Source organism: Ornithorhynchus anatinus, chromosome X1 (genome assembly GCF_004115215.2).
Source record: "Ornithorhynchus anatinus isolate Pmale09 chromosome X1, mOrnAna1.pri.v4, whole genome shotgun sequence".
NCBI lineage: Eukaryota > Metazoa > Chordata > Mammalia > Monotremata > Ornithorhynchidae > Ornithorhynchus > Ornithorhynchus anatinus.
Window position 1 is genome coordinate 9,254,637 of NC_041749.1, and position 23,800 is coordinate 9,278,436.

General features: G+C 40.8%; 1 protein-coding gene across 1 annotated transcript in view; it reads right to left on the bottom strand.

Annotated features, from left to right (window-relative positions):
* The window catches only part of CSMD1 (CUB and Sushi multiple domains 1), a 1,410,881-nt gene that overhangs the window by 246,086 nt on the left and 1,140,995 nt on the right, over window positions 1-23,800 (bottom strand). The window contains exons 25-26 of the mRNA XM_029051790.2: window positions 3,130-3,321; window positions 2,394-2,520 (exon numbers count right to left, since the gene is read on the bottom strand). Coding sequence (XP_028907623.1) covers window positions 2,394-2,520; window positions 3,130-3,321 — 319 coding nt within the window. The remainder of the gene's footprint in view (window positions 1-2,393; window positions 2,521-3,129; window positions 3,322-23,800) is intronic.

A 23,800-nucleotide genomic window follows, 5' to 3' on the forward strand; every position in this document is an offset into this window, starting at 1 on the left:
TTCCTACCACGCCACCTTTAAGATTTGTGGGTGCTGCCAGAAAAAAGACCAGGACAGATTGATGGGAATGACTCACTAAAAAGACTCCTTGCAGTGAAACAACCAGTGATGTTTCACCTACATCTTGAAACATTTTAATATGCTCATCAAAAGGAGGCTCATTGAAACAGATCAATTATGCCAAATAAACTGAGAAGGGTGTTTGACAAAGAGTGGCATTTTAAGGCTAAAGAAATAAAGAGTTCCCTAGACAGAAACTAAACTAAGGAGGTTTTTCATATTTCTGAAGAATATAATCTGGAGTAATATGCATCACTACAGTGCATACTCATACCACAAATAAGGAGAAGAAATGGCTCCATGCACACTCTAAACAAAGAAGGAATCTTCAAAAGATGACAAAAAACACTTCAGTGATCTCCCTAACACTCCTTTCTCCAGAGATGACACTATGAAGAATAGCTAACTACCCATTACAATATATAATGAAATCACCGGTAATGTTTGAACTACGAATCAGCAATCAACACACAAGACATGTTTTGTACCAGCCCACATGTGACAAATCCTATTCATAACTAAAAATGTCTATGTGACAAAGAGCAGAATGCTGTCCCTGAATTCTGGTACAAAGCAAGGCATTGTGATGTTTAAGGATAGACATGGAGGTAGAAAATGAAATAAAGATTAATATGCCCTTTGGGAGACCAGTGTGACATATCAGTATGTGATCAAGTGAATATCTTCTCAGCAACCATCATTGAAAGTACAACATAACTATTTAATACATGTGGGTATATATCATATATCATCACACACACACACACTCACACACATACACACATCCCCTCTATGACTGATACCACCTCCTATTTCAAGGCTGATAATCTTTTGCTTTTCTGCAACAGAGCTGCTGCTCTTGACAAAATTCTTCCTTTCCAACTTTTTTGTTTTGTCTCTGTAGCTGTCCAAGAATACAATGATAAGCTGTATTCATTTTCACTCCCTGTCTCCCTCTCTCTCTCTCACACACACACACAACCAACACAAATGAAAGTCTTATGCAGTACCCATAATGGAAAAGATTTCACAAAAACCTCAGCATTTCATCAAAAGACAGTGGATATGAATGGGTAACAAACTTAATCCATCATTTTAGGATGTCTCAAAAGACAATTTAAGAAACTCCTTTATCAGCATCATCTTTTTTAAAAAATTTCCCTTTTTTTTCTGCTGAATGGAGATTTTTCTTTCACAATTCCCTTAATCATTGTTGGAAATAATGAATACATTTTTTTCCCCAAGATTTTCATGGATAACTTAAAAATGTAGGTTTCCAGACTCTTGCATTAACAGAGCCCATTAAACAAAGGATAACCTAGTTGCAAAATTGCATAAATTAATGATAAAGTATACAGTTTAAAGTTGACTGTTGAAGACCATAGGTAATGTCACCAATTTTTTTTATAGAAATCAATATTTGTGCTGAGCAGTGACATAAACTCGGTCCCCTGGGGAAATGTTTGCATACAGCTCTTAATTTGGGTAAATTACTATGACCTCTTATGATTAGAGATTTCATTTAATACAGCTTATGCAGTTTCATTACAGCCTCAATGTTGATATTTAAATCACCTCTATTTCTTATACACAATTTCAAATCATAATTTTCACTGTCAAGATCTTAAAAACATTTTATAGTCTCCTAAATTCTATAATAGTAATAACAATGATAAGGATGATGATGACAATTTGGTATTTATTATGTACTTACTAGGCCACAGGATAATCAAATCAGACATGACTTGCCCAAGTTCCCACAGCAGGCAAATGCCGGACTGGGTTCAGAAACCAGGTCCTTCATACTCTCAAGGCCATGCTCTATCCACTAGTCTACACCTCCCTTGATTCTATTTATTGTGATTAAGTTGTCTTGTTTTTGTCCGTCTGCCCCGATTAGACCATAAGCCTGTCAATGGGCAGGGATTGTCTCTATCTGTTACCAAATTGTACATTCCAAGCGCTTAGTACAGTGCTCTGCACATAGTAAGTGCTCAATAATTACTATTGAATGAATGAATGAATGAATACTTAACTAGGACCTATCTTTCATGTGGGTGATAAACCAACAGGTAACAGACACTTTTCCTGTCTGGGTTTATGTGGGGGAAAAATATTTTAATGCTTCATATAGCATCACTGTAAAGACATCAGGATGGAGGAATTGTTACGACAGCAATGAGGAATGATGTGTTCTTTAGAATAGGGAGCACCCTAAAACAAAGTTTTATTACTTATTGAACATGACTACTACCACATTTCCTCATGTTTACCATGTGGAGTAGAAAAAGACTACATTACAAAATACGGAACCATTAAAATATTCAGAATACCTAAGAGTTTTCCCAGGATCTGCCTCCATGATCCAAGTACAGTGAAGATTGTTGTCGTAAGGGGCTGGGTAGCCAGGAGACAAAATACGCCCAGATGTAGCAGCATGAATTCGACCACCACACTCAGCTAGATAAAAGAAAATATGACATCCTTTTTAACACATGCATTTGATTTCACCTTTCTTATGCTAAGTAGGCCTATCATTAGCTAACTTAATTGTTAATTACCTATTAGTTAAGAAAATGATAAAATATCTCCCTTCCTTTCCAGTTCTCTAAGTCTTCCGTCTTTTGTCCTGTCCCTCCTTGTTCCCTAATTCTAAATTTCTTGGAAAAGAATCAGTCTTTATCACATAGAATTAAAGAATGTCAAGAAATGGAATCAATCTACTAAAACTCCAGTAAGAGGTTTTTTTGTGTGTGTGCAATTACTTATTTCCATAGGAAATGATTTCCATAGGAACTGCAGTGTCTGTAAGATAATCCTCAAAGATCGATAGGATTTTTTAAAGGCTTTCTAGTAGCCATTTTATTAATTCAATTACAAAATTTAAAGTTCTAATGAACCAGACATATCAAAGGAGGAATACACTTGTTCCGAGCATCACTCAGGATTATCCAACAGTCTGATGACGACTCTCTGACACGGTCTGTTCAGAGTCCCAGGAGAAATTTTGAATGAAATCCTTAAACTGAAGTCCTCTAGTCAATGTGATGATGCCATGCTCAACATTACCTATGCAGGTAGGCAATGGTTTGTCCCACACTCTTCGGTCTCCGCTGAGACAGGTCACACTGCTACTGCCGTGCATCGTATAACCTGGGTTACAACTGTACAGGATTACAGTGTCAGTGAAATGACCTTCATCTTTGATCTTGTAGCCATAATTGGGAGTCCCTGGATCTTCACACTTTACGAGATCAAAGCCTTCAAAAGAGAGACAGAGAGAGAAGGAAGACTTGTTACCATTAGAATTGAAATGTAAAAAAAAAAAAAAAAAATAGTGGTAATTATTTTGGTCTTGGCTAAAGGCTTTCTTTGTGTCAAGCAAACACTAGCACTGGGGTAGACACAGTGCAATCAGATCAGACTGAGAGCCTGTTGTTGAGGAGGGATTGTCTCCATTTGCTGCTGAATTGTACATTCCAAGCACTTAGTACAGTAAGCACTCAATAAATACGATTGAATGAATGAATCAGACAACATTTCTGTTCCATGTAGGGTTTATAGTGTGAGGGGTTCATCAAAAGAATAATAATGATGGCATTTGTTAAGCACTTACTACGTGCCAAACATTGCCCTAAGTGCTGGGGTAGATACAAGGTAATCAGGTTGTCCCATGTGGGGCTCACAGTCTTAATTCCCATTTCACAGATGAGGTAACTGAGGCACAGAGAAGTTGTGACTTGCCTAAAGTGACACAGCTGATTATGTGGTGGAGGTGGGATTAGAACCCACAACCTCTAACTCCCAACCCCGAGCTCTTTCTATTAAGCCATTATGCTTCTCAAAGTATATATTGGGTGCTTACTCTATGCAGAATCCTCTACTAAGTGCTTGGGAGAGTACAAGAGGGTTGGCATATGAGAAGCAGCATTGCATAGTGGCTAGAACACAGGTCTGGGAGTCAGAAGGTCATGGGTTTTAATCCCAGCTCTGCCACTTGTCTACTGTGTGGCCTTGGGCAAGACACTGAACTTCCCGGTGCCTCAGTTACCTTATCTATAAAATGGGGATTAAGACCGTGAGTCTGATGTGGAACAGGGATTGTGTCCAACCTGATTGGCTTGTATCCACCTCAGCACTTAGTACAGTGCCTGGCACATAGTAAGCACTTAACAGATACCATCATTATTACTATTAGACATTCACCATGTACACGTAGTAAGCGCTTAATAAATACCATTGACTGACTGATAACCCTGGCCTGAGTGGTCTTAAACTTTAGCATTACAGGTCAGGGTAACATCAACCTAAAATAATTTGAAAAACGGGAAATGCTCATTCGCAAAAAGTATCCCATGGTAAGAAGCCCAGAAAATGACTTTTCTTTCACTCACTAGACTCTAAGCTCCTTGACGACAGGGATCATGTCTGAAATTTTCACCCCTTTCCCTCTGTTCCTCCACCTATCCGTTCCCCTCCCTTCAGCACTGTACTCATTTGTATAGATTTTTATTACCCTATTTTGTTAATTACTGCCTGTCTACTTGTTTTGTTCTGTTGTCTGTCTCCCCTGTTTAGACTGTGACCCTGTAACTGTGGGCTAGTCACTTAACTTCTCTGGGCCTCAGTTACCTCATTTGTAAAATGGGGATTAACTGTGAGCCTCCTGTGGGACAACCTGATTACCCTGTATCAACCCCAGAGCTTAGAACAGTGCTCTGCACATAGTAAGCACTTAACAAATACCAACATTATTATTATTATTATTATTATTATTATTATTTTCCCCTTGATTCTATTTATCATGATTAAGTTGTCTTGTTTTTGTACCTCTGTCTCCCCCAATTAGACTGTAAGCCCGTCAGTGGGCAGGGATTGTCTCTAACTGTTGCCGAATTGTACCTTCCAAGCGCTTAGTACAGTGCTCTGACATAGTAAGCGCTCAATAAATACTATTGAATGAATGAATGAATGAAAGTGTTAGCCTTCAAGGGATGGGAACCACCTCCAATTCTCAACTATGTAGTCTCTCCTGGAGCTTAGTAAGTAAACCCTATTATTGTTACTATTACTAATTCTGCTATACTGTTCTCTCCCAAGAGCTTAGTCAAGGGTTCTGCACACAGAACACTGTAGGTAAATATATTTGCAGCTCACCGTCTCTGAACATTTGCTACCAAATACTGAATTTACTTTCTCTCATCATCTACAGTCATACAAGATGCTTTTAGTGAGTTTTGTCTTGTCATTCGCTAAATCTATTTCCACATGCCGATGCCTCGTGCAGCAGTTATGAGGCCTTTGAGAGATTCCACCCACACTGGAAATTCCACAAATAAATCATCACAATGGTCTGAAGCAAGTAAGCTCTTAAGCACAAGAAATAAATGACTGAAATGAAGATTTAGTTTTCATTGTACTGAGAGTTGGACATTGCTTTTTTGTTTTTTTATGGGAAGCAATATTTTGAGCCCTTTCTGGGTGAAAAACAATCTCAAACAATCCCATCTTTTTCTCCTCATCACAATGCAGATTTTGACAATTTTTAAAAGTACAGTTTCAAACTTTTTGTCGGTCTCATGCGGGCCATCACTACCCCCCCTTCCCACAGCTCTCCAAATCTTCTTCGCAAGAATTTTCATTTTTCCACAAACCTATCAACCTTGGTCTATTGAGATCCCTACTCCTGGGGAAAAAAAAAAAAAAAACATAACTCAATCTCCAAACTAATCTCAGCCCAACTACTTTTTTTAGCCCAATCGGATCTGCAAAAGTGACTCTTTCTTCCCAGAGAGAAGGCACTAGGACTATCATATGTGAGCAAGAATAAGTTTATTTTTAACAAGCCTTCAGTGAGCTGAAGACGTGTGCCACCCTACGCATGCTTTATTATAACCGTGATGTATTTAAAGAATAAAAGCAATTAAGCCGCAAGATATATAGCCCAACATGAGTACAGAGGCTATATATCACTTCTAGTGCGAATTGAAACAGATTTGCAACTTCAATTGTCACAGAGAGATGAATTACAGAGAATTTGAAAAGCAGTGGTTGTCCTACTATCTGCTACCTTACTCAAATGCTAAGAGACCCCATGCCCAAAACCTCTCATGACCCATCCTTGCTCTGCTTTCGGCATATGAAAAATGATTGCATATAACTCTTCACAACAGGCAGGATTTGGAAGACAAAACTTCCTCTTCTATTTGCTCAAGATGCCCTCACTTTCAAGACATTTTACAAAATAAGAGGCCCATATTCACTTCTCTTGAGGCTCTGGAATCACCTATATTGCCTTTAGGAAGGGTCATGGAGAAAAAGGTGATTAGAATCAGGTGCAGAGTCTAATATTTTATTACACTTTTTTGTTCTTTAGTTCGATGTCATCCCAAGAGTAAGGTAAGTCAAGAGTGAAGTAGCTGCAAACCATGGCTGTACTCTTCTAAGCTCAAGAAGAAACTAAGGTACCGAGGTCAATGTAAAGTGCTTGCAATCAAAGCTTGTTGTAGTGTGACTGGCATGCAGTTTACCAAGCAGTTGTAGCTACTGAGCACTTTTTGTATTAAGAGTGCTGTAATAAACTCTTGGGTTTGTAAAAGAGGTAAAGCATTTAGTTATGGCCCCAAGGAGCTGACAAACTAGACACAGAATGAATTACCACCAGTAAGAGACAGGTGTTTTGGATAAAAACCCTGGTAGATTTGATAGAAATTTTAACATTTGCTTTGTTAAGGCCTCAGTTTTCAGAATTACTAACCCAGGGATACATACTTTGCTTGGTTCCTAAGGAGTAGGATTCTCAGACTTGCTTGGAAGTTCAAGAGAGTTTTGGGATGGGAAAATGATGGTTGGGCCAGAAGATAAGGAAAGGAGATAGGTGGGAAAATTACCAATCTTTGAAACAACAGATCAGCTACCTTAATTTTGATCATTAGGTTAAAGATTCCAGCAATTTCCCAGGTTTCATTTTGCAGGCTTCTAGAGAGTAAGCAGCGTAGTTACTCACCAGGTACCATTCATTCAATCAATTGTATTTACTGAGCGCTTACTGTATGCAGAGCACTATACTAAGCACTTGGAATGTACAATTTGGCAACAGATAGAGACAATTCCTGCCCAACAACACGACATAACAACCTAGCTTTCTTTTTGGAATGTTCAGCAATAGGAGGAAGCAACATTGGTCACTTGGAAGAGCTTTGATTCTGCCCCCAGTAACTTTCTTCGATAACAAGCGTCTACTCAACTTTTAGAACATCAACAGCATGGCCACCTCTGTGACTTCTGTGAGTCTTAGCCTGAGCTGTTAGGACTCAATATTCTGCTGCTTCTTTCATGTTTACCTGTGGCTTTGTCTTCTGTGGTGTTGTTCACCTTTCTTTAAGTAACTGTAGCCAACACCCCCATGCACACACATTTCCCCTTTTCATTCTCAGATGTTGGGCTCCTTGGGGGACAAGGATTATGTCTACACCTCAAACATGTATTTCTTTAACAACAGTTAGAAATTGCACACATGAGTAAGAAGCGGAATAGCCTAGTGGAAAGAGCAGGGGCCTAGGACTCAAGAGACCTGGCTTCTAATTATTATTAATCCTGGTTATGCTACTTGTCTGTTGTGTGACCTTGGGTAAGTCACCTAACTTCTCTGCCTCAGTTATGTCATCTGTAAAATGGGGATGAAGACAGTGAGCCCCATATGGACATGGACTGTGTCAGCCCATTCTGAGTCTGTACAAATTTTTGTAATGACAGGTTTAATAGATATTATTAAAAATTCACTGGTTCCCAGTTGAATAAAATAGACACACTGGAAAATTGGTTAATGGGATTCAGTGTGAAGATTAACAATGCACAAGCTGGTAAGGTCATAGAAAAAACTACAAATGACTTGGTTATTGGAATGACATGATGAAGCATAAATACAAATATAGCTTTTTATATAGAAATGCTGTTTTTTGTTAAGCGCTTATTATGTGACAAGCACTCTTCTAAGCGCTGGGGTAGATAAAAGGTTACCAGGCTGTCCCATTTGTGGTTCACAGTCTTAATCCCCACTTTACAGATGAGGTAACTGAGGCACAGAGAGGTTAAGTGCCTTGCCTAAAGTCACACAGTCGACAAGTGGAGGGGCCAGGATTAGAACCCACATCCTCTGACTCCCAAGCCTATGCCCTTTCCACTAAGCCACACTTGTTTCTACCACTAACTTAATAGAGCTCAATAGCCCAGGAATAATACAATATATTAATTCTTATACAAGCAGGTCTTCTATAGCATAGGAGTTGCCTTCTTGCATAATTGTGCAAGAAGGAAAATAGTAATAATAATAATAATGTTGGTATTTGTTAAGCGCTTACTATGTGCAGAGCACTGTTCTAAGTGCTGGGGTAGACACAGGGGAATCAGGTTGTCCCACGTGGGGCTCACAGTCTTAATCCCCATTTTACAGATGAGGTCACTGAGGCACAGAGAAGTTAAGTGACTTGCCCACAGTCACACAGCTGACAAGCGGCAGAGCTGGGATTTGAACTCATGAGCCCTGACTCCAAAGCCCATGCTCTTTCCACTGCACCATACTGCTTCTCAGATAGTCTGCCCCTTTTAAATGAGTCTTATAAGTGGGATAGTGATTGGTCTGAGTTATTAATGGAGTAAGGGAAAAGAATGCACAAGACCTGGAGGAAAGGGACAAATTTTAAAACCTTCAGAGGGTAGGGGAGGGAGGAAAAGTTGAAAGAGCAGTGCTAGGGATGGGAGAGAGGTTTGGAAATGGACAGAAATACCTCTTCTACAGCGATGAGGGAGGATTGACTCAACACTTTTGCTTCCATTAAAGTAAAACCTGGTCTGACTGTTGCACACTGTGATGATATTTCTTTCACGGAGTAGTTTTAAAATAATATTATTTAGAAAATTTGTTACGCCCTTGCTCTGTGCCGGGCATTCTGCTAAACATGGGGCTCTTGCCTTATGATGTCGATTAGGTAGACAAGTCGTCTACACTCACTGCCTAGAATTCCTTAACTCCCATTAAGGACACCCTCCAATCTGGCTTCTGTCCCCTCCAGTCCACCGAGACTGATCGCTCAAAGGTCACCCATGACCTCCTTCTTGCCAAATCCAATGGCTCCTACTCCATTCTAATCCTCCTTGACCTCTCAGCTGCCTTAGACACTGTCGACCATCCCCTTCTCCTCCACACCTTATCTCACGTTGGCTTCACGGACTTCATTCTCTCCTGGTTCTCCTCTTATCTCTCTGGCCGGTCATTCTCGGCCTCCTTCGCAGGCTCCTCCTCCCCCTCCCATCCTCTAACTTTTGGAGTTCCTCAAGGGTTAGTTCTTGGCCCTCTTCTGTTCTCCATTTAACTCACTCCCTTAGTGAACTCATCTGCTCTCACAGCTTCAACTACCATCTCGACGCAGATGACACACAGATCTACATCTCTGTCCCTGTCCTCTCCCCATCCCTTCCCCATCCCTTCAGGCTCGTATCTCCTCCTGCCGCCAAGACGTCTCTACCTGGATGTCTGCCTGCCACCTAAAACTCAACATATCCAAAACTGAGCTCCTCATCATCCCGCCCAAGCCCTGTCCTCTTCCTGACTTCCCTATCACCGTGGACGGTACGACCATCCTTCCTGCCTCTCAGGCCCGCAACCTTGGTGTCATCTTTGACTCAGCTGTCTCGTTCACCCCATGCATCTAATCCGTCACCAAAACCTGCTGGTCTCACCTTTATAATATCACCAAGATCTGCCCTCTCCTCTCCACCCAAACGGCTATCTTACCGGTACAGGCTCTCGTAATATCCCGGCTGGATTATCGTGTCAGCCTTCTCTCTAATCCCCCTTCCTCCTGTCTCTCCCCGCTCCAGTCTATTCTTCATTCTGCTGCCCGGCTCATCTTCCAGCAGAAACGCTCTGGGCCTGTCACTCCCCTTCTTAAAAACCTTCAATGGCTGCCTACCGACCTCCACATGAAACAAAATCTTCTCACCCTAGGCTTCAAGGCTCTCCATCACCTTGCCCCCTCCTACCTCTCCTCCCTTCTCTCTTTCTACTGCCCACCCCGCATGCTCCGCTCCTCTGCCGCCCACCTCCTCACCATCCCCTATTCTCGCCTATCCCTCCGTCGACCCCTGACCCACGTCCTCCCGCTGTCCTGGAATGCCCTCCCTCCTCACCTCCACCAAACTCTCTTCTCTTCAAAACCCTACTGAGAGATCACCTCCTCCAAGAGGCCTTCCCAGACTGAGCTTCCTCTTTTCCCTCTGCTCCCTCTGCTGCCCCTCTACCTCCCCTTCATTTCCCCTCAGTTAAGCCCCCTTTTCCCTCTGCTCCTCCCTCCTCCCTTCCCCTCCCTTCAGCATGGTGATCATTCGCTCAATTGTCTATATTTTTTATTACCCTATTTATTTTGTTAATGAGATGAACCTCGCCTTGATTCTATTTATTGCTATTGTTTTAATGAGATGTCCAACCCCTTGATTCTATTTATTGCTACTGTTTTTGTCTGTCTCCCCCAATTAGACTGTAAGCCCATCAATGGGCAGGGACTGTCTCTATCTGTTGCCAATTTGTACATTCCAAGCGCTTAGTACAGTGCTCTGCACATAGTAAGCACTCAATAAATACTATTGAATGAATGAATGAATGAATGAATAGAAGATAATCCAATCAGATGGTCATATGAGAGGAGGGAAAGTAGGAAAAATAGAATTTATCATTGTCCTCTTAGGGAGATTTAGGAAGGGCAGTCAATGGAAGATCGTAGAACAATTTTGTTGCTCCTCAAGGGTCATTCTAGTTCTAAAATTGATAAGAAATTGACCATGGGGTATTAGGATGAGAGGTGAATTCTATTTTGAGGGAAGTCACATATTTTTGTGGTTGCTTTTTTCCTTTCTGTTGTTTTTATTTCAAAATATGTTTAAGTTGAAAAAAAAAGTTTCAGTATAGATTTATTTTCAGCTTACTTTATTTAGATAGCAATTTCTCAGGGAAACATCTGTTACTGCTCATATTATTGAATGGTAAATTTCTCCAACTCAAATTGACTGTTTTACCAGAGCTTGTCATACAGATGTTCTTTCCTTTAAACCCAGTTTTAGTCATCTTTCAAATTATTCTTTATGCAGCCAGCTGTCTTTTTTATCTCTTTGAAACAGTACTTTTACTACTTTTAAGGGGCCATATATATTCTTTTAAAAAGCAACCTGAAAGTTGCATCTATGGGCAAAATCGTGACCCTAAATTTCTAGATTCACCATCTCTCATATTCCTAGCTTTTGTCCAAAATTTGACACAAAAAAGAAATCCTGAATGAGGAGGTACTTTATTCACTTCACAAACTGAATAGATAAGTCTTTTTCTGAGGACCCGGTGAGCTCTTAGAGGGGTTTTGAGGGATGTAAAACTTTCATGGCATAGAGGCAAGGGATTGTTGATATAAAACTGGATAGTCTGAAATACCTACTTCAGAAAAATATGATTCCTGGGATTCTGAACAAGAAATTAAACAAGCTCAGAAGAAACAAAAGCCATAAAGCATGAAGTTTTCATTTATAGGGTGTACAGTATTTTTGTGCCTGCTCCTCTTCTATCTGATAAAATAACAGTGGAGAATAAGAAACTCATCTGGGCAGGCTTTTGGAGTATTAGATACTGAGTTTCAAAAATGATATGGACTCTGGCTATTGTGATTTTCAAAAAGTAAAGATTTAACATGAGGCTATTTTTGTAACCTTCAGAACTCTATTAAAAAAGATGTGAAACTCTATTGATAAGCACACAATAAATACAATTGAATAAATGAATGGATTTAATGGCACAATTGGTTTTCAATTTCTGAAAAGGGAGAGGAGGAAATGATATGGAGAAAGAGGTGTGGCGAGAGAGAGAGGTGCATGTAAACATAATTATAATTATGGTATTCGTTAAGCCCTTACTACGTGCCAGGCACTGTTCTAAGCACTGGGTAGATACAGGGTAACCGGGTTGGTTACAGTCCTTGCTTCACATAATTATAATAATAATAATAACAATGGCATTTGTGCTAACTATGTGCCAAGCACTGTTCTAAATGCTGGGGTAGTTTTTTTGTTCTGTTATACTTTTTCTGTCTCCTCCGTTTAGATTGTGAGCCTATTGTTGGGCAGGGATTGTCTCTAACTGATGCCGAACTGTACACTCCAAGCACTAAGTACAGTGCTCTGAACAGAGTAAGTGCTCAATAAATATGATTGAATGAATGAATAAGGTAATCAGGTTGTCCCACGTGGGGTTTACGGTCTTCATCCCCATTTTCCATATGAGGTCACTGAGGCAAAGAGAAGTTAAGTGCCTTGCCCAAAGTCACACAGCTGACAAATGACGGAGCTGTGATTAGAACCCATGACCTCTGACTCCCAAGCCTGGCCTCATTCCACTTAGCCATGTTGGGCCTCAAGGTTCTAATTCCCAGTTCACAGAAGAGGGAAATGAGGCACAGAGAAGGTGAGTGACATTTCCAAAGACAGAAATGCACACATTTTCGCTATGTAGACTGCAATAATATCTGATATACCTGCAAGGATCATTAAAAAGAAAAAAAAACCTACAGTGCATATGTATATAACCACATACATGCAGCGTGGCTCAGTGGAAAGAGCATGGGCTTTGGAGCCAGGGCTCATGAGTTCGAATCCCAGCTCGGCCACTTGTCGGCTGTGTGACTGTGGGCAAGTCACTTAACTTCTCTGTGCCTCAGTTCCCTCATCTGTAAAATGGGGATTAAGACTGTGAGCCCACGTGGGACAACCTAATTCCCCTATGTCTACCCCAGCGCTTAGAACAGTGCTCGGCACATAGTAAGCGCTTAACAAATACCAACATTAACATTAACATTAATCCTTTCGGTAAACATACTCTCTGTCAATCACAAACTAGGAATTCATCATCTATTCCTCCTACGTAGGCTGGGGTTTTTTGGATGGTACAGTGTTCTGCACACTTTAAACAATACTCTTGATTGCTTTATTTTTTTTAACATTCAATTAGATATCATCTTTCAATTTTATTGGTAAGAAATTTAACATCAGTGACTTTCTTCCCAAATCTGAGCCAGTGACCTTGACTTTCCAGTTGCCTATGATGCTGTGGAAACATTATCTAACCTTAACTTCACTGACTAGCCCATAACCTCGGCAGTATTCTTGACTCAACTCTCTCATTCACATTACATATTTGGTCAGTCACCAATTCCTGACAGTTCTATCTATCTTCACAACTTCTCTAGAATCTGCACATTCCTCTCTACCTAAACTGCTAGGATGCTGACCTAAGGATTTATAGTCTGTTGATTGATTTATACCAATGTCCATTCTCCCTCTCTAGACTAAAAGCTTATTGTGGGCAGGGAATGTGTCTGTTCATTGGTATATTTTACTCTCCCAAGTGCTTAGTACAGGGCTCCGCACACAGAAAATGCCCAATTAATATTATTGAATGATTGTTGACTCCTTGCTGCCTCCTATTTCTGCACTCTCCATTCCACAGTCAATCGATTGTATTTACTGAGTGCTTATTATGTGCAGAACTCTATACAAAGTACTGGGAGAATTGCTAGTCACATTCCCTGCCCACACTATTCTGCTGCCTGGATTTTTTTTTAACTGTTCAGTTCCAGTAGTTGCCCATAAACCACTGCCTTCCCTGGAAACTTCTTACCGTCAGCTTTAAGGAATTCAGCTTTCCTCCTACCTCACCTTACTGATCTCCCACATATTTCACTCCTCTAATGTCAATGCAACTCTCTGAATCTCACTCTTCTCCTCTGTCTCCCCATTAACCTCTGCCTTGACACTTCCACTCCCATTGTTTCTCACAAACCATTACTCTCCTAACCTTTAAAAGTTCTCCTAAAACCTATCTCCTATTCTCTTGAGTCTGTAGAAGCACTTGATATTCACCCCACTTCCAACACCACGGCCATTATATACATATTTTTATATTCTGTCCTTCCCTTACGTGCAATTATTTTAATGTTTGTCTCCCCTGGATTATAAACTCATGGCCTGTAACTCTAGAAGCACTTGATATTCACCCCACTCCCAACACCACAGCCATTATATACAATTTTTACATTCTGTCCTTCCCTTATTTTCAATTATTTTAATGTTGTCTCCCCTGGGTTGTAAACTCATGGATTGTAACTCTGGATTTTAAACATTTGGTCATTTATATACATTTATATTCAGCCATTATATACATATTTTGTATACATTTACATTATATGTTATATATGTAATTATGATATATTACACTATATAGTATTTAATATAAATACATAATGCATTATATTATATAGTATAGTATGATATGTCTATATGATGTGTATCTAACTGTATACAATAATGTCGGTATTTGTTAAGCGCTTACTATGTGCAGAGCACTGTTCTAAGTGCTGAGGTAGATACAGGGTAATCAGATTGCCCCACATGAGGTTCACATTCTTCATCCCCATTTTACAGATGAAGTATCTGAGGCACAGAGAAGTGAAGTGACTTGCCCACAGTCACATAGCTGACAAGTGGCAGAGCCAGGATTCAAACCCATGACCTCTGACTCCCAGACCCTGGGTTCTGTCCACTGAGCCATGCTGCTTCCCCAATATACAAAATATACATATTATATACATATTTTTATATTCTGTCCTTCCCTTATTTTCGATTATTTTAATGTTTGTCTCTCCAAGGTTGTAAACTCCTGAATTGTAACTCTGGATTGTAAAGTCCTTGTAGGCAGGGATCATGTCTGCTGACCTTGTGGAGAGCACAGTACTATGTGCTTGGGAGAGTACTGTGCCCACCAGAAGTTGACCATCTGCAGGGGGAGACAGACATTTCTATTCTTTTTCTCATTACGGAAAGAGAAATGGCCTGGTGTAAGAGTTAAATGTAAGTACTTTGCGGGGTGAGGTTGGGTGACTATTAAGTGCTTAAGCGTACAGACAGATTCAAGGACATATGTGATGCAGAAGGGAAGTCAAACAGAGGAAATGAGGCCCTAGCCAGGGAAAACCTCTCAGAGGAGGTGTGATTTTGAGTGCTTTGAAGGTGGGGAGTGGTAAAAATAATAATGATGATAGTACTTGTTAAGTGCTTACTATGTGCCAATCACTTTTCTAAGCACTGGGGTAGATACATTCTAATCAGGTTGCCCCATGTGGGGCTCACAGTCTCAATCCCCCATTTTACAGATGAGGTAACTGAGACACAGAGAAGTCAAGTGACTTGCCCAAGGTCAAGTGGCAGACAAGTGGCAGAGCCAGGATTTGAACCTGTGACCTTCTGACTCCCAGACCCATGCTCTATCCACTACGCCATCTGCTTCTCTAGTCTGTCAGATATGAGGGTGGAAGGGATTCCAGGAGAGGAGGAGGAGAACAAGGGCAAGGGGTCAATGGTGAGGCAGTGAGAAGATTGGCATTAGAGGACAGAGGTGTGTGGAGATCAGTGAATTACGGTAGGATTTGGAGAGTTGATTAATAACGTTCAAGTTGGATACTGGCTTTATTCCATTTGGGATTCAGTCTCAATAAGAGAGCTGGTATTTAATTTTCATTTTATAGATCAGGACATTGAAACACATAAAAGTTAAGTGACTTGCCCAAGGTCACACAGTAGGCAAGGGGCAGAGCTGGGATTAGAACTGAGGGCTCGGATTCCTGGGCTTGTACTCTTTTCACTAAACTACACTAGTTTTTATGCATTCATGTACACCCACCCTCAGTACTTTTGTACTAATTAATGTTTGATATTTCTAAGTTTGTCTCTCTGAAGTAGAGTTTAAGCTTATTATGGATAGGGAATTTGTCTTGCAATTCTGTTCTACTTCCCAAACCCATTCAGCAAGTCATTTAATACTTAGCAATTTTTTTACTAACACAACCACCACCATCAGTGTTACCCACCAGTAGATTTTGCAATGCTCCTACAAATGGAGCAATGTTTTGCTCCTTAAAAGAAAAGTCATGAGAAAAATTGGGTTTATCAAGACACAATAACAGAACTGAAATGGGAAACTCAGGAAGGTTTTTCCCTCCCAAATCAGAGCGGATCGGAAACTCTTCCTGTCTCACATGGGATATTTCTTCACTGGGTGTGACAATTAGTGATGTGCAACGAACTGTTTGTTAGGGTGCCTCAGTTTCTCCTTTCCAAATTTTCCAAAAGGAGAATTTCTGATATTTAAAGTTAATGTATCAAATATTTTTCCTCTTTCTTCAATTTCATATTTGTGTCCACACTGAAATGTTAGTAATGAAAAGACAGCCCAATAGGAAATGGACTCAAAAGAAGAGAAACAGAAGGATGTGTAATTAATCCCCTGGTACTTATGGGTGTGATCAGGTTGTTAATTAACAGGCACAGCCCTAAAAGACTCTGTGCTGCAGTTATTGGAATACTGAAGTATGCAAAGACTACGTATCTCGAACGAGTTTCGTTGCTCCGGTGTCTCCTCCCTCAGATTAACTAACACTTTTCCATCAATTACTAATAAATTGAGGATGATCTCTTTTGTCTTTCTAAAGTAAACACTGGATTCAAAGTCAGGTGTTCTACCAGAAGTACCATTCAAACAATACTCTGCTGACTGTACATAATCAATCTGATCAACTAATTGATTGACTGAAGATTGATGCTATTTGAAAATTGCATTTGACTGAAGATCGACACTACTTGAATACTACATAGGTGAGCTGTGTGTCCCATAAGTGGACTGCAGTGGGTTTTCACTTCAGCGAAATGAAAAATCATTTCTCATGGAAAGGATCAAAAATGTGATACTGTAGCTTTGCTCCACCCTTCCTGTCCAGCCCTCTCCATTCTTTCAATATTCTCCCATATGCTGGGCTCAGGTGTGTCTCTCCAGTCCTCCTGGTCCTTCTCTACATTCTTCTCTTTTTTTCCCTTCTGTATGGAGTTTGTTAAGTGCTTACTATGTGCCAGGCACTGTACTTGGGGTAGATACAGAAGCAGCAAGGCTTAATGGAAAGAGCACCGGCTTGGGAATCAGAGGTTATAGGTTCTAATCCTGACTCCACTACTTGTCTGGTGTGTGACCTTGGGTAAATCACTTTAGTTCTCTGTGCCTCAGGTCCCTCATCTGTAAAATGGGGATTAAGACTGTGAGCCCCACGTGGGACAACCTGATTATTTTGTATCTACCACAGCGCTTAGAACAGTGTTTGGCATATAGTAAGAGCTTAATAAATACCGTCATCATCATCATCATTAGAAACAAGCTAATCAGGTTGGACACAGTCCATGTCCCACAAGGAGCTCACAGCGTTAATTCCCATTTTACAGATGAGGTCACCGAGGCACCAAGAAGTGAAGTAACTTGTCCAAGGTCACACAGCAGACAAGTGGCGGAACCGGGTTTAGAACCCAGATCATTCTGATGTCCAGGTCTGTGCTCCGTCCACTAGGCAACACTGCTTCTTCCACAAAGTGCATCTCTGGTGATCCCACTGCTACCCATTCCCTTTCCAAGTGGAGGAGTCCAAGATGGCAAGGTTCAATTTGAGGTCAGAGAAGGGGAAATCAGGTCACGGGAGATGAGAGGGGAAAGAGAAGATCTGAGGCAACCAGTGATGGTGGAGGAGAAAAGGAAATTCAGAGACTTTCTGAAGCTGGCAGCAGCAAAGAGGGTCAGGGCAGTTGGGCTTTCACATGGGATAAAAGCCACCAGTCAAATCAGAGCTTATAAACCAGGATATGCCTACACTCGAACCGTTTCTGATAGAATCTAAATTATAGACCAAATGCTAAGACAAGAGAAGCAGTGTGGACCAGCAGAAAGAGCAGAGAATGGTCATTCAGAGGCCTTGGGTTTTTATCCCTGCTCTCTCATTCATTCATTCATTTAATTGTATTTATTGAGTTCTCACTATAGTAAGCAGCATGGTTTAGTGGAAATGGGATGGGCTTGGGAGTCAGGGGATTCAGGTTCTAATCCCAGCTCCACCCCTTGTCTGCTGTGTGACCTTGAACAAGTCACTTCATTTCTCCGTGCCTCAGTTACCTCATCTGTAAAATGGGGATTAAGACTGGGATCCCCTCATTGGACAACATGATTACCTTGTAACTATCCCAGCGCTTAGAATAGTGCTTGGCACATACTAAGCATTTAATATGATTATTATTATAATTATTAAGTTCTTGGGAGAGTACGATAGAACAACAGACACAGTCTCTGCCATTTGCCTGTGTGAGCCTGGGCAGGTCATTTAACTTCTCAGTCATTCAGTTTCCTCAACTGTATTATGAATTGAATATCTCTTCTCCCTCCCCTTTAGACTATATGTGTCAGGGGTTACGTCTGACCTGATAACGTTCTATCTATCCCAGCACGTGCTTCAGTGCTTGACACATGGTACCACACTTAGTATTATTAATTCTTATGGATTTTATTCAGCAGTAATTGTATTTTGTTCATTCACCCCAAAATGGCCCAAAGTCATGCATCTGGGTTTCATTTCTGTTAGCCACATGCTGAGCCTTAGCCTATATCTTTTACCTGATAAAGCAAAGGAATGTCTGCAGAATTTAACTTTAATAAAAATCAACCCTATTAGACATTCTAATGAACCTTAGTTTAACTATAAACCACTTCTCAAGTTTAAGACTTTGTTTTCCAGTTAGGTGTCAACTGACATTCTCCTCATTTATTGCACATATGAATTGCACATCTAAAGGATCCTTCCTATTTTAACAAAGAGATCATGCAAACTTGAAAGTGTAAAGAGAATACTCCTTCTCACCAAGTCCCCAAAAGACAGAAAAATGCTGATCATCTATGTCATCTTCCCAATTTTTGATGTTTGGTGTTAAAAGATGTATGTGATTGGGTAATCTTATCAACTGTACCATAGAGAGTTTATAAAAGTTCTTTTTTTTTTTTTAATAGTATCTGTTCAGATGTCCCTATATGCCAGACACTATACTAAAAGCCAGGGCAGATACAAGGTAATCAGGTTGGACACAGTCCATGTCCTACAAGGGGCTCACAGTCTTAGTCTCCATTTTACAAATGAGGCACAGAGAAATTAAGTGACTTGCCCAAGGTCACACAGCAGACAAATCAGACAGACCGGCATCTGAATCTAGTTCCTCTGACTCCCAGACCCATACACTCTTCCACTAGGCCACACTGCTTCTCAAATGTTAGGATTTGGCCATGTGAAACATCTGAAGTTCTCTGTGCCTGAAGTTCTTCATCTGGAAAATGGAAATTAGATACCTGGTCTCCCTCCCCTTTAAACTGTGAGCCCCATTTTGGACAAAGTTAATGTCTGATCTGATTATCCTGGATCTACCCCAGTGCTTACAAGAGTGCTTGGCACATAGAGGTCACTCAACAGAGAGCACAGTTATTAAGTTTACTGCTATAGAGATCACTGCCAAATTCCCCCAGCACTTTCACCCACTCAATCAGTGGTGACTAAAATGATCCATCTCCATGGGAGGCAGGTAAACTGAGGCAGGGACTGTTGCCACCTGAGCAGCAGTGGCAAAGAGCAGCAGCCCTGGCCCAACTGGTGGAGTCCTCTATGAGTTAGGATCCTGGCAACCATGGCTTGAAGGGTAACCGGGGCCATCTGAGCTCTGGTTCCACGGGGCACAGCTCTCTGGCCAATCACTCTGACCCCCATCTCTATTCTTCATCTTCCCGCTATTTAGGAAGGATATGGGTGCTGATGTGGCAAATGCCTCCTCCCTACACCAACTTTTCCATAAACCAAGATTTACAAGCACGGCCCCTAAATCAAGAAACTTTGTATTATTTCAGGAAATAGTAGTTTCAGCACTCAGAGGTCGAATGCTTTATCGGACACGTTAATGTAATAATAATAATAATGTTGGTATTAGTTAAGCGCTTTCTATGTGCAGAGCACTGTTCTAAGTGCTGGGGTAGATACAGGGTAATTAGGTTGACCCATGTGAGGTTCACAGTTAATCCCCATTTTACAGATGAGGTAACTGAGGCACAGATAAATTAAGTGACTTGCCTACAGTCACACAGCTGACAAGCGGCAGAGCCGGGATTCGAACCCATGACCTCTGACTCCCAAGCCCAGGCTCTTTCCACTGAGCAACACTGCTTCTCTAATGCAACTGAGGTCTACCTGGGGGAAAGAGCATGTCCCTGGAGTCAGAGGACCTGGGTGCTAATCCTGGCTATTGCACTTATCTGCCATGTGACCTTGGGCAAGTGACTTAATAATAATAATAATGATGGTTTTTGTTAAGTGCTAACTATGTGCCAAGCACTATTCTAAGCACTGGGGTAGATACAAGGTAATCAGGGTATCCCATATAGGGCTCACAGTCTTAATCCTCATTTTACGGATGAGGTCACTGAGGCCCAAAGAAATTAAGTCATTTGCCCCAAATCACACAGATTTGGTATTAGAACCCACGACCTCTGACTCCTAAGCCTGTGCTATTTCCACTAAGCCACACTGCTTCAACTACTCTGTGCCTCATTTTCCTCATCTGCAAAATGGGGACTCAAATCCTGTTCTCCCTCCTACTTAGATCATGAGCTCCTTGTGGGAATTGATTACCTCACATTAATTCCATTCATTAATTCAACTGTATTTATTGAGAATTTACTGTGTGCAGAGCACTGTACTGAGCCCTTGTGAGGACAATAGAGCAGTGAACAGATACATATCCTGACCATAAAGAGTTTACAGTCTAGAAGTAGAGACAGATAATATAAATAAATGATATGTACATGAAAGTTGTGAGGTTGGGAGGGTGATGAATACAAGGAGCACATCTGATTGACGCAGAAGGGAGTGGGAGAAGAGGAAGGGAGCTCATATCTACACCGGTGTTTAGTACAGTGTTTGGCACATAGTAAGCGCTAAAATACCACGGGTATTATTAATCAGTATTAGTACAGTGCCTGCCACAGAATAAGCACTTGCCACAATAATAACTATTACTATTATTCTACTGCCTGCCATGTCACGGCCAGGCAACAACTCCATTTGCCTTTCAATGTCATTTTTAAGGTTAAACAGAACCGACAAGTCAATCCAAATCACTTGTGCTTAACATTAAAATGACAACCTTCCATACCAAGTCTTCCCGCTGGTTATAGAATAGGCAAGAAAGGTCCAGCTGTGGGATGCCTAAGGCTTACTCCAAAACAACTGCAGGAGGTTGTGCAAGTGAAGTTTTAATTAGGGAAGGGAAGGGCAGAGATGGAGTAGAAGCAACTTGTCAACAGGAGATCAAAAAGGAAAGTTTCATTCATTAAATAATAACTAGAGCCCTGAAAATAGTGTTTCAATATTTCTCATCCATAACTGCTGCTGTAATGCTAAGAATGGATCATTACCAAGATGAAAAAAAGCACCCAAAAACTAAAATAACTTCAAAGATACACGCCACCTTCTTAACACAAAACCAGGATCTCATTCAGTTTGCCCATGAAGATTTTTCTGGTTCTTCGGGTTTCTTCTGAAAGATCAATGCATAGCAAAGCAGAGTGGGAAAGAGTTTATAGTGGAAATTAAAATCATTCTGACCAGGCAAACATCTTTAGGCTGTCCTCAGGATAAAATCATTTACCTATAGATCGGAATTGCCCTCCAAGATCCTCATCACTTCTCTTTATAGGAATAATGAACATTAAATGGGAAAACAGAATGTTGTGAAAGATCACACCAATCAGAAAATAATCTCTGCAAGTAAGACTTATTGTTTAAAACATCATCTCTGCTATTTCCTGAAATCATAACTATGCTTAATTAATCCATTAATTCCATTTTCAATGTCACCCCCAAATTATCTTTCCTCAGTATTTTATTCTGCCATGGTTAACGTTACATTTATGAATGGAAAATTTCTCTGTTTCGATTTTCTATGATTTGAAACAAAATAGCAGATGGATATGTTTTGAAGCTAGCATTTAAGCAGTTATCATTTTGCATGATTATGCGGTTTCCTAAATACTAAATATTAGATGCAAAGTAGCTTCACATACATTTGGTAATCCTTAGTTATGACTATTAGAGAAGTTGCATGGCCTTCTGGAAAGAAAATATGTCTGGGAGTCAGAGGACCATTTTTTTTTTGTGCCAGGCAATGTACTAAGTGTTGTGGTACTTTGGACACAGTGTCCCACATGGGGTTTATAGTTTTAATCCCCATTTGGCAGATGAGGTAACTGAGGCACAGAGAAGCTACGAGACTTGCCCAAGGTCACTGAGTGGACAAGGACAGAGCTGGGATTAGAACCCAAGTCCTTCTAATTTTTAGGCCCATGATTCAGAAGGTCTTACTGCTTCTAATCTAATCCTGGGTTTTCATCCTGATATTGCCACCTGCCTACTGTGTGATTTTAGGCAAGTAATTTAACTTTTCTGTCCCTCAGTTTCCTCATCTGTAAAAGGGGAATTCACTATGTTTTCTCCTTCCTATTAAGACTGTGAGACCCACATGCAACGGGGACTGTGACCGATCTATGTATGTTCTATCTACGCCAGTGCTTAGTGCAACATTTAGGAATTTAATGAATACCACAATTATTATTAGTACAGAGAGCATAAAACAAAACTAATCCATAGTTATTATAACCTCATACCTTAAGACCGCACCAAGGTATATAATTTCAAGGGATCATTAAGAAGCAGCATGGCTTAGTGAAAAAAGCATGGGCCTGGGAGTCAGAGGACCTGGGCTCTAATCCCAGCTCTGTCGACTGTTTGCTACGTAACTATGCGTAAGTCATTTCACTTCTCTAGGCCTCAGTTTTCTCAACTGTAAAATATGGATTAAAGCCTACTCTCTCCTATTTAAACCATAAGATGCATGTGCTCTCCTTCTGAGAGCCCACCTCCTCCAGGAAGCCATCCCAGACTGAGCCCCCCATTCTCTCTGCTCCCCTCCTCTCTCCCCCTCCCACACTCTGCTCTTTCCCCTTCTCCTCCCCTTAGCACTGTGCTCATTTGTATATATTATTTGTTACCCTATTTATTTTGTTAATGAGGTGTAAATCTCCTTGATTCTATTTATCTCAATAATGTTGTCTTGTTTTGTTCTGTTTTGCTCTGCTGTCTGTCTCCCCCGTTTAGACTGTGAGCCAATCATTGGGCAGGGATTGTCTCTATCTGTTCCCGAATTGTACATTCCAAGTGCTTAGTGCAGTGTTCTGCACATAGTAAGCAATCAGTGAATACTACTGAATGAATGAATGAATGAGGAATAGGGACTATGTCCAACCTGATAAACTTGTACCTATCCCAGCATTTAGAACAGTGCTTAACATAGAGTAAGTGCCTAACAAATATTACATATTTTTAAAAAGCAACCTGGTGATGGAGATCTTTTCTTTTTGAGCCAGAAACTGTACTAAAATAATCCAGTTGGACATAGTGCCTGTCCCCACATGCAGCTCACAATCCTAATCCCCATTTTACAGATGAAGTAACTGAGGCACAGAGATGGTAAATGATTTCCCAAGATCCCATGGCAGACAAGTGGCTTCTCACAACCCCTGACTCCCAGGCCCATGATCTTTCCACTAGGTCATGATGCTTCTTTAATCATCTGAATCAGACAATGCCTCTTGGAGAAAGGTGGGCTTTCAGGAGAATTTTGGATATTGGGAGAGCTGTGTGTTCTGACAGATTGGCATGAGGAGGGAGTGATTTGAAGTCGGTGAAAATATCAA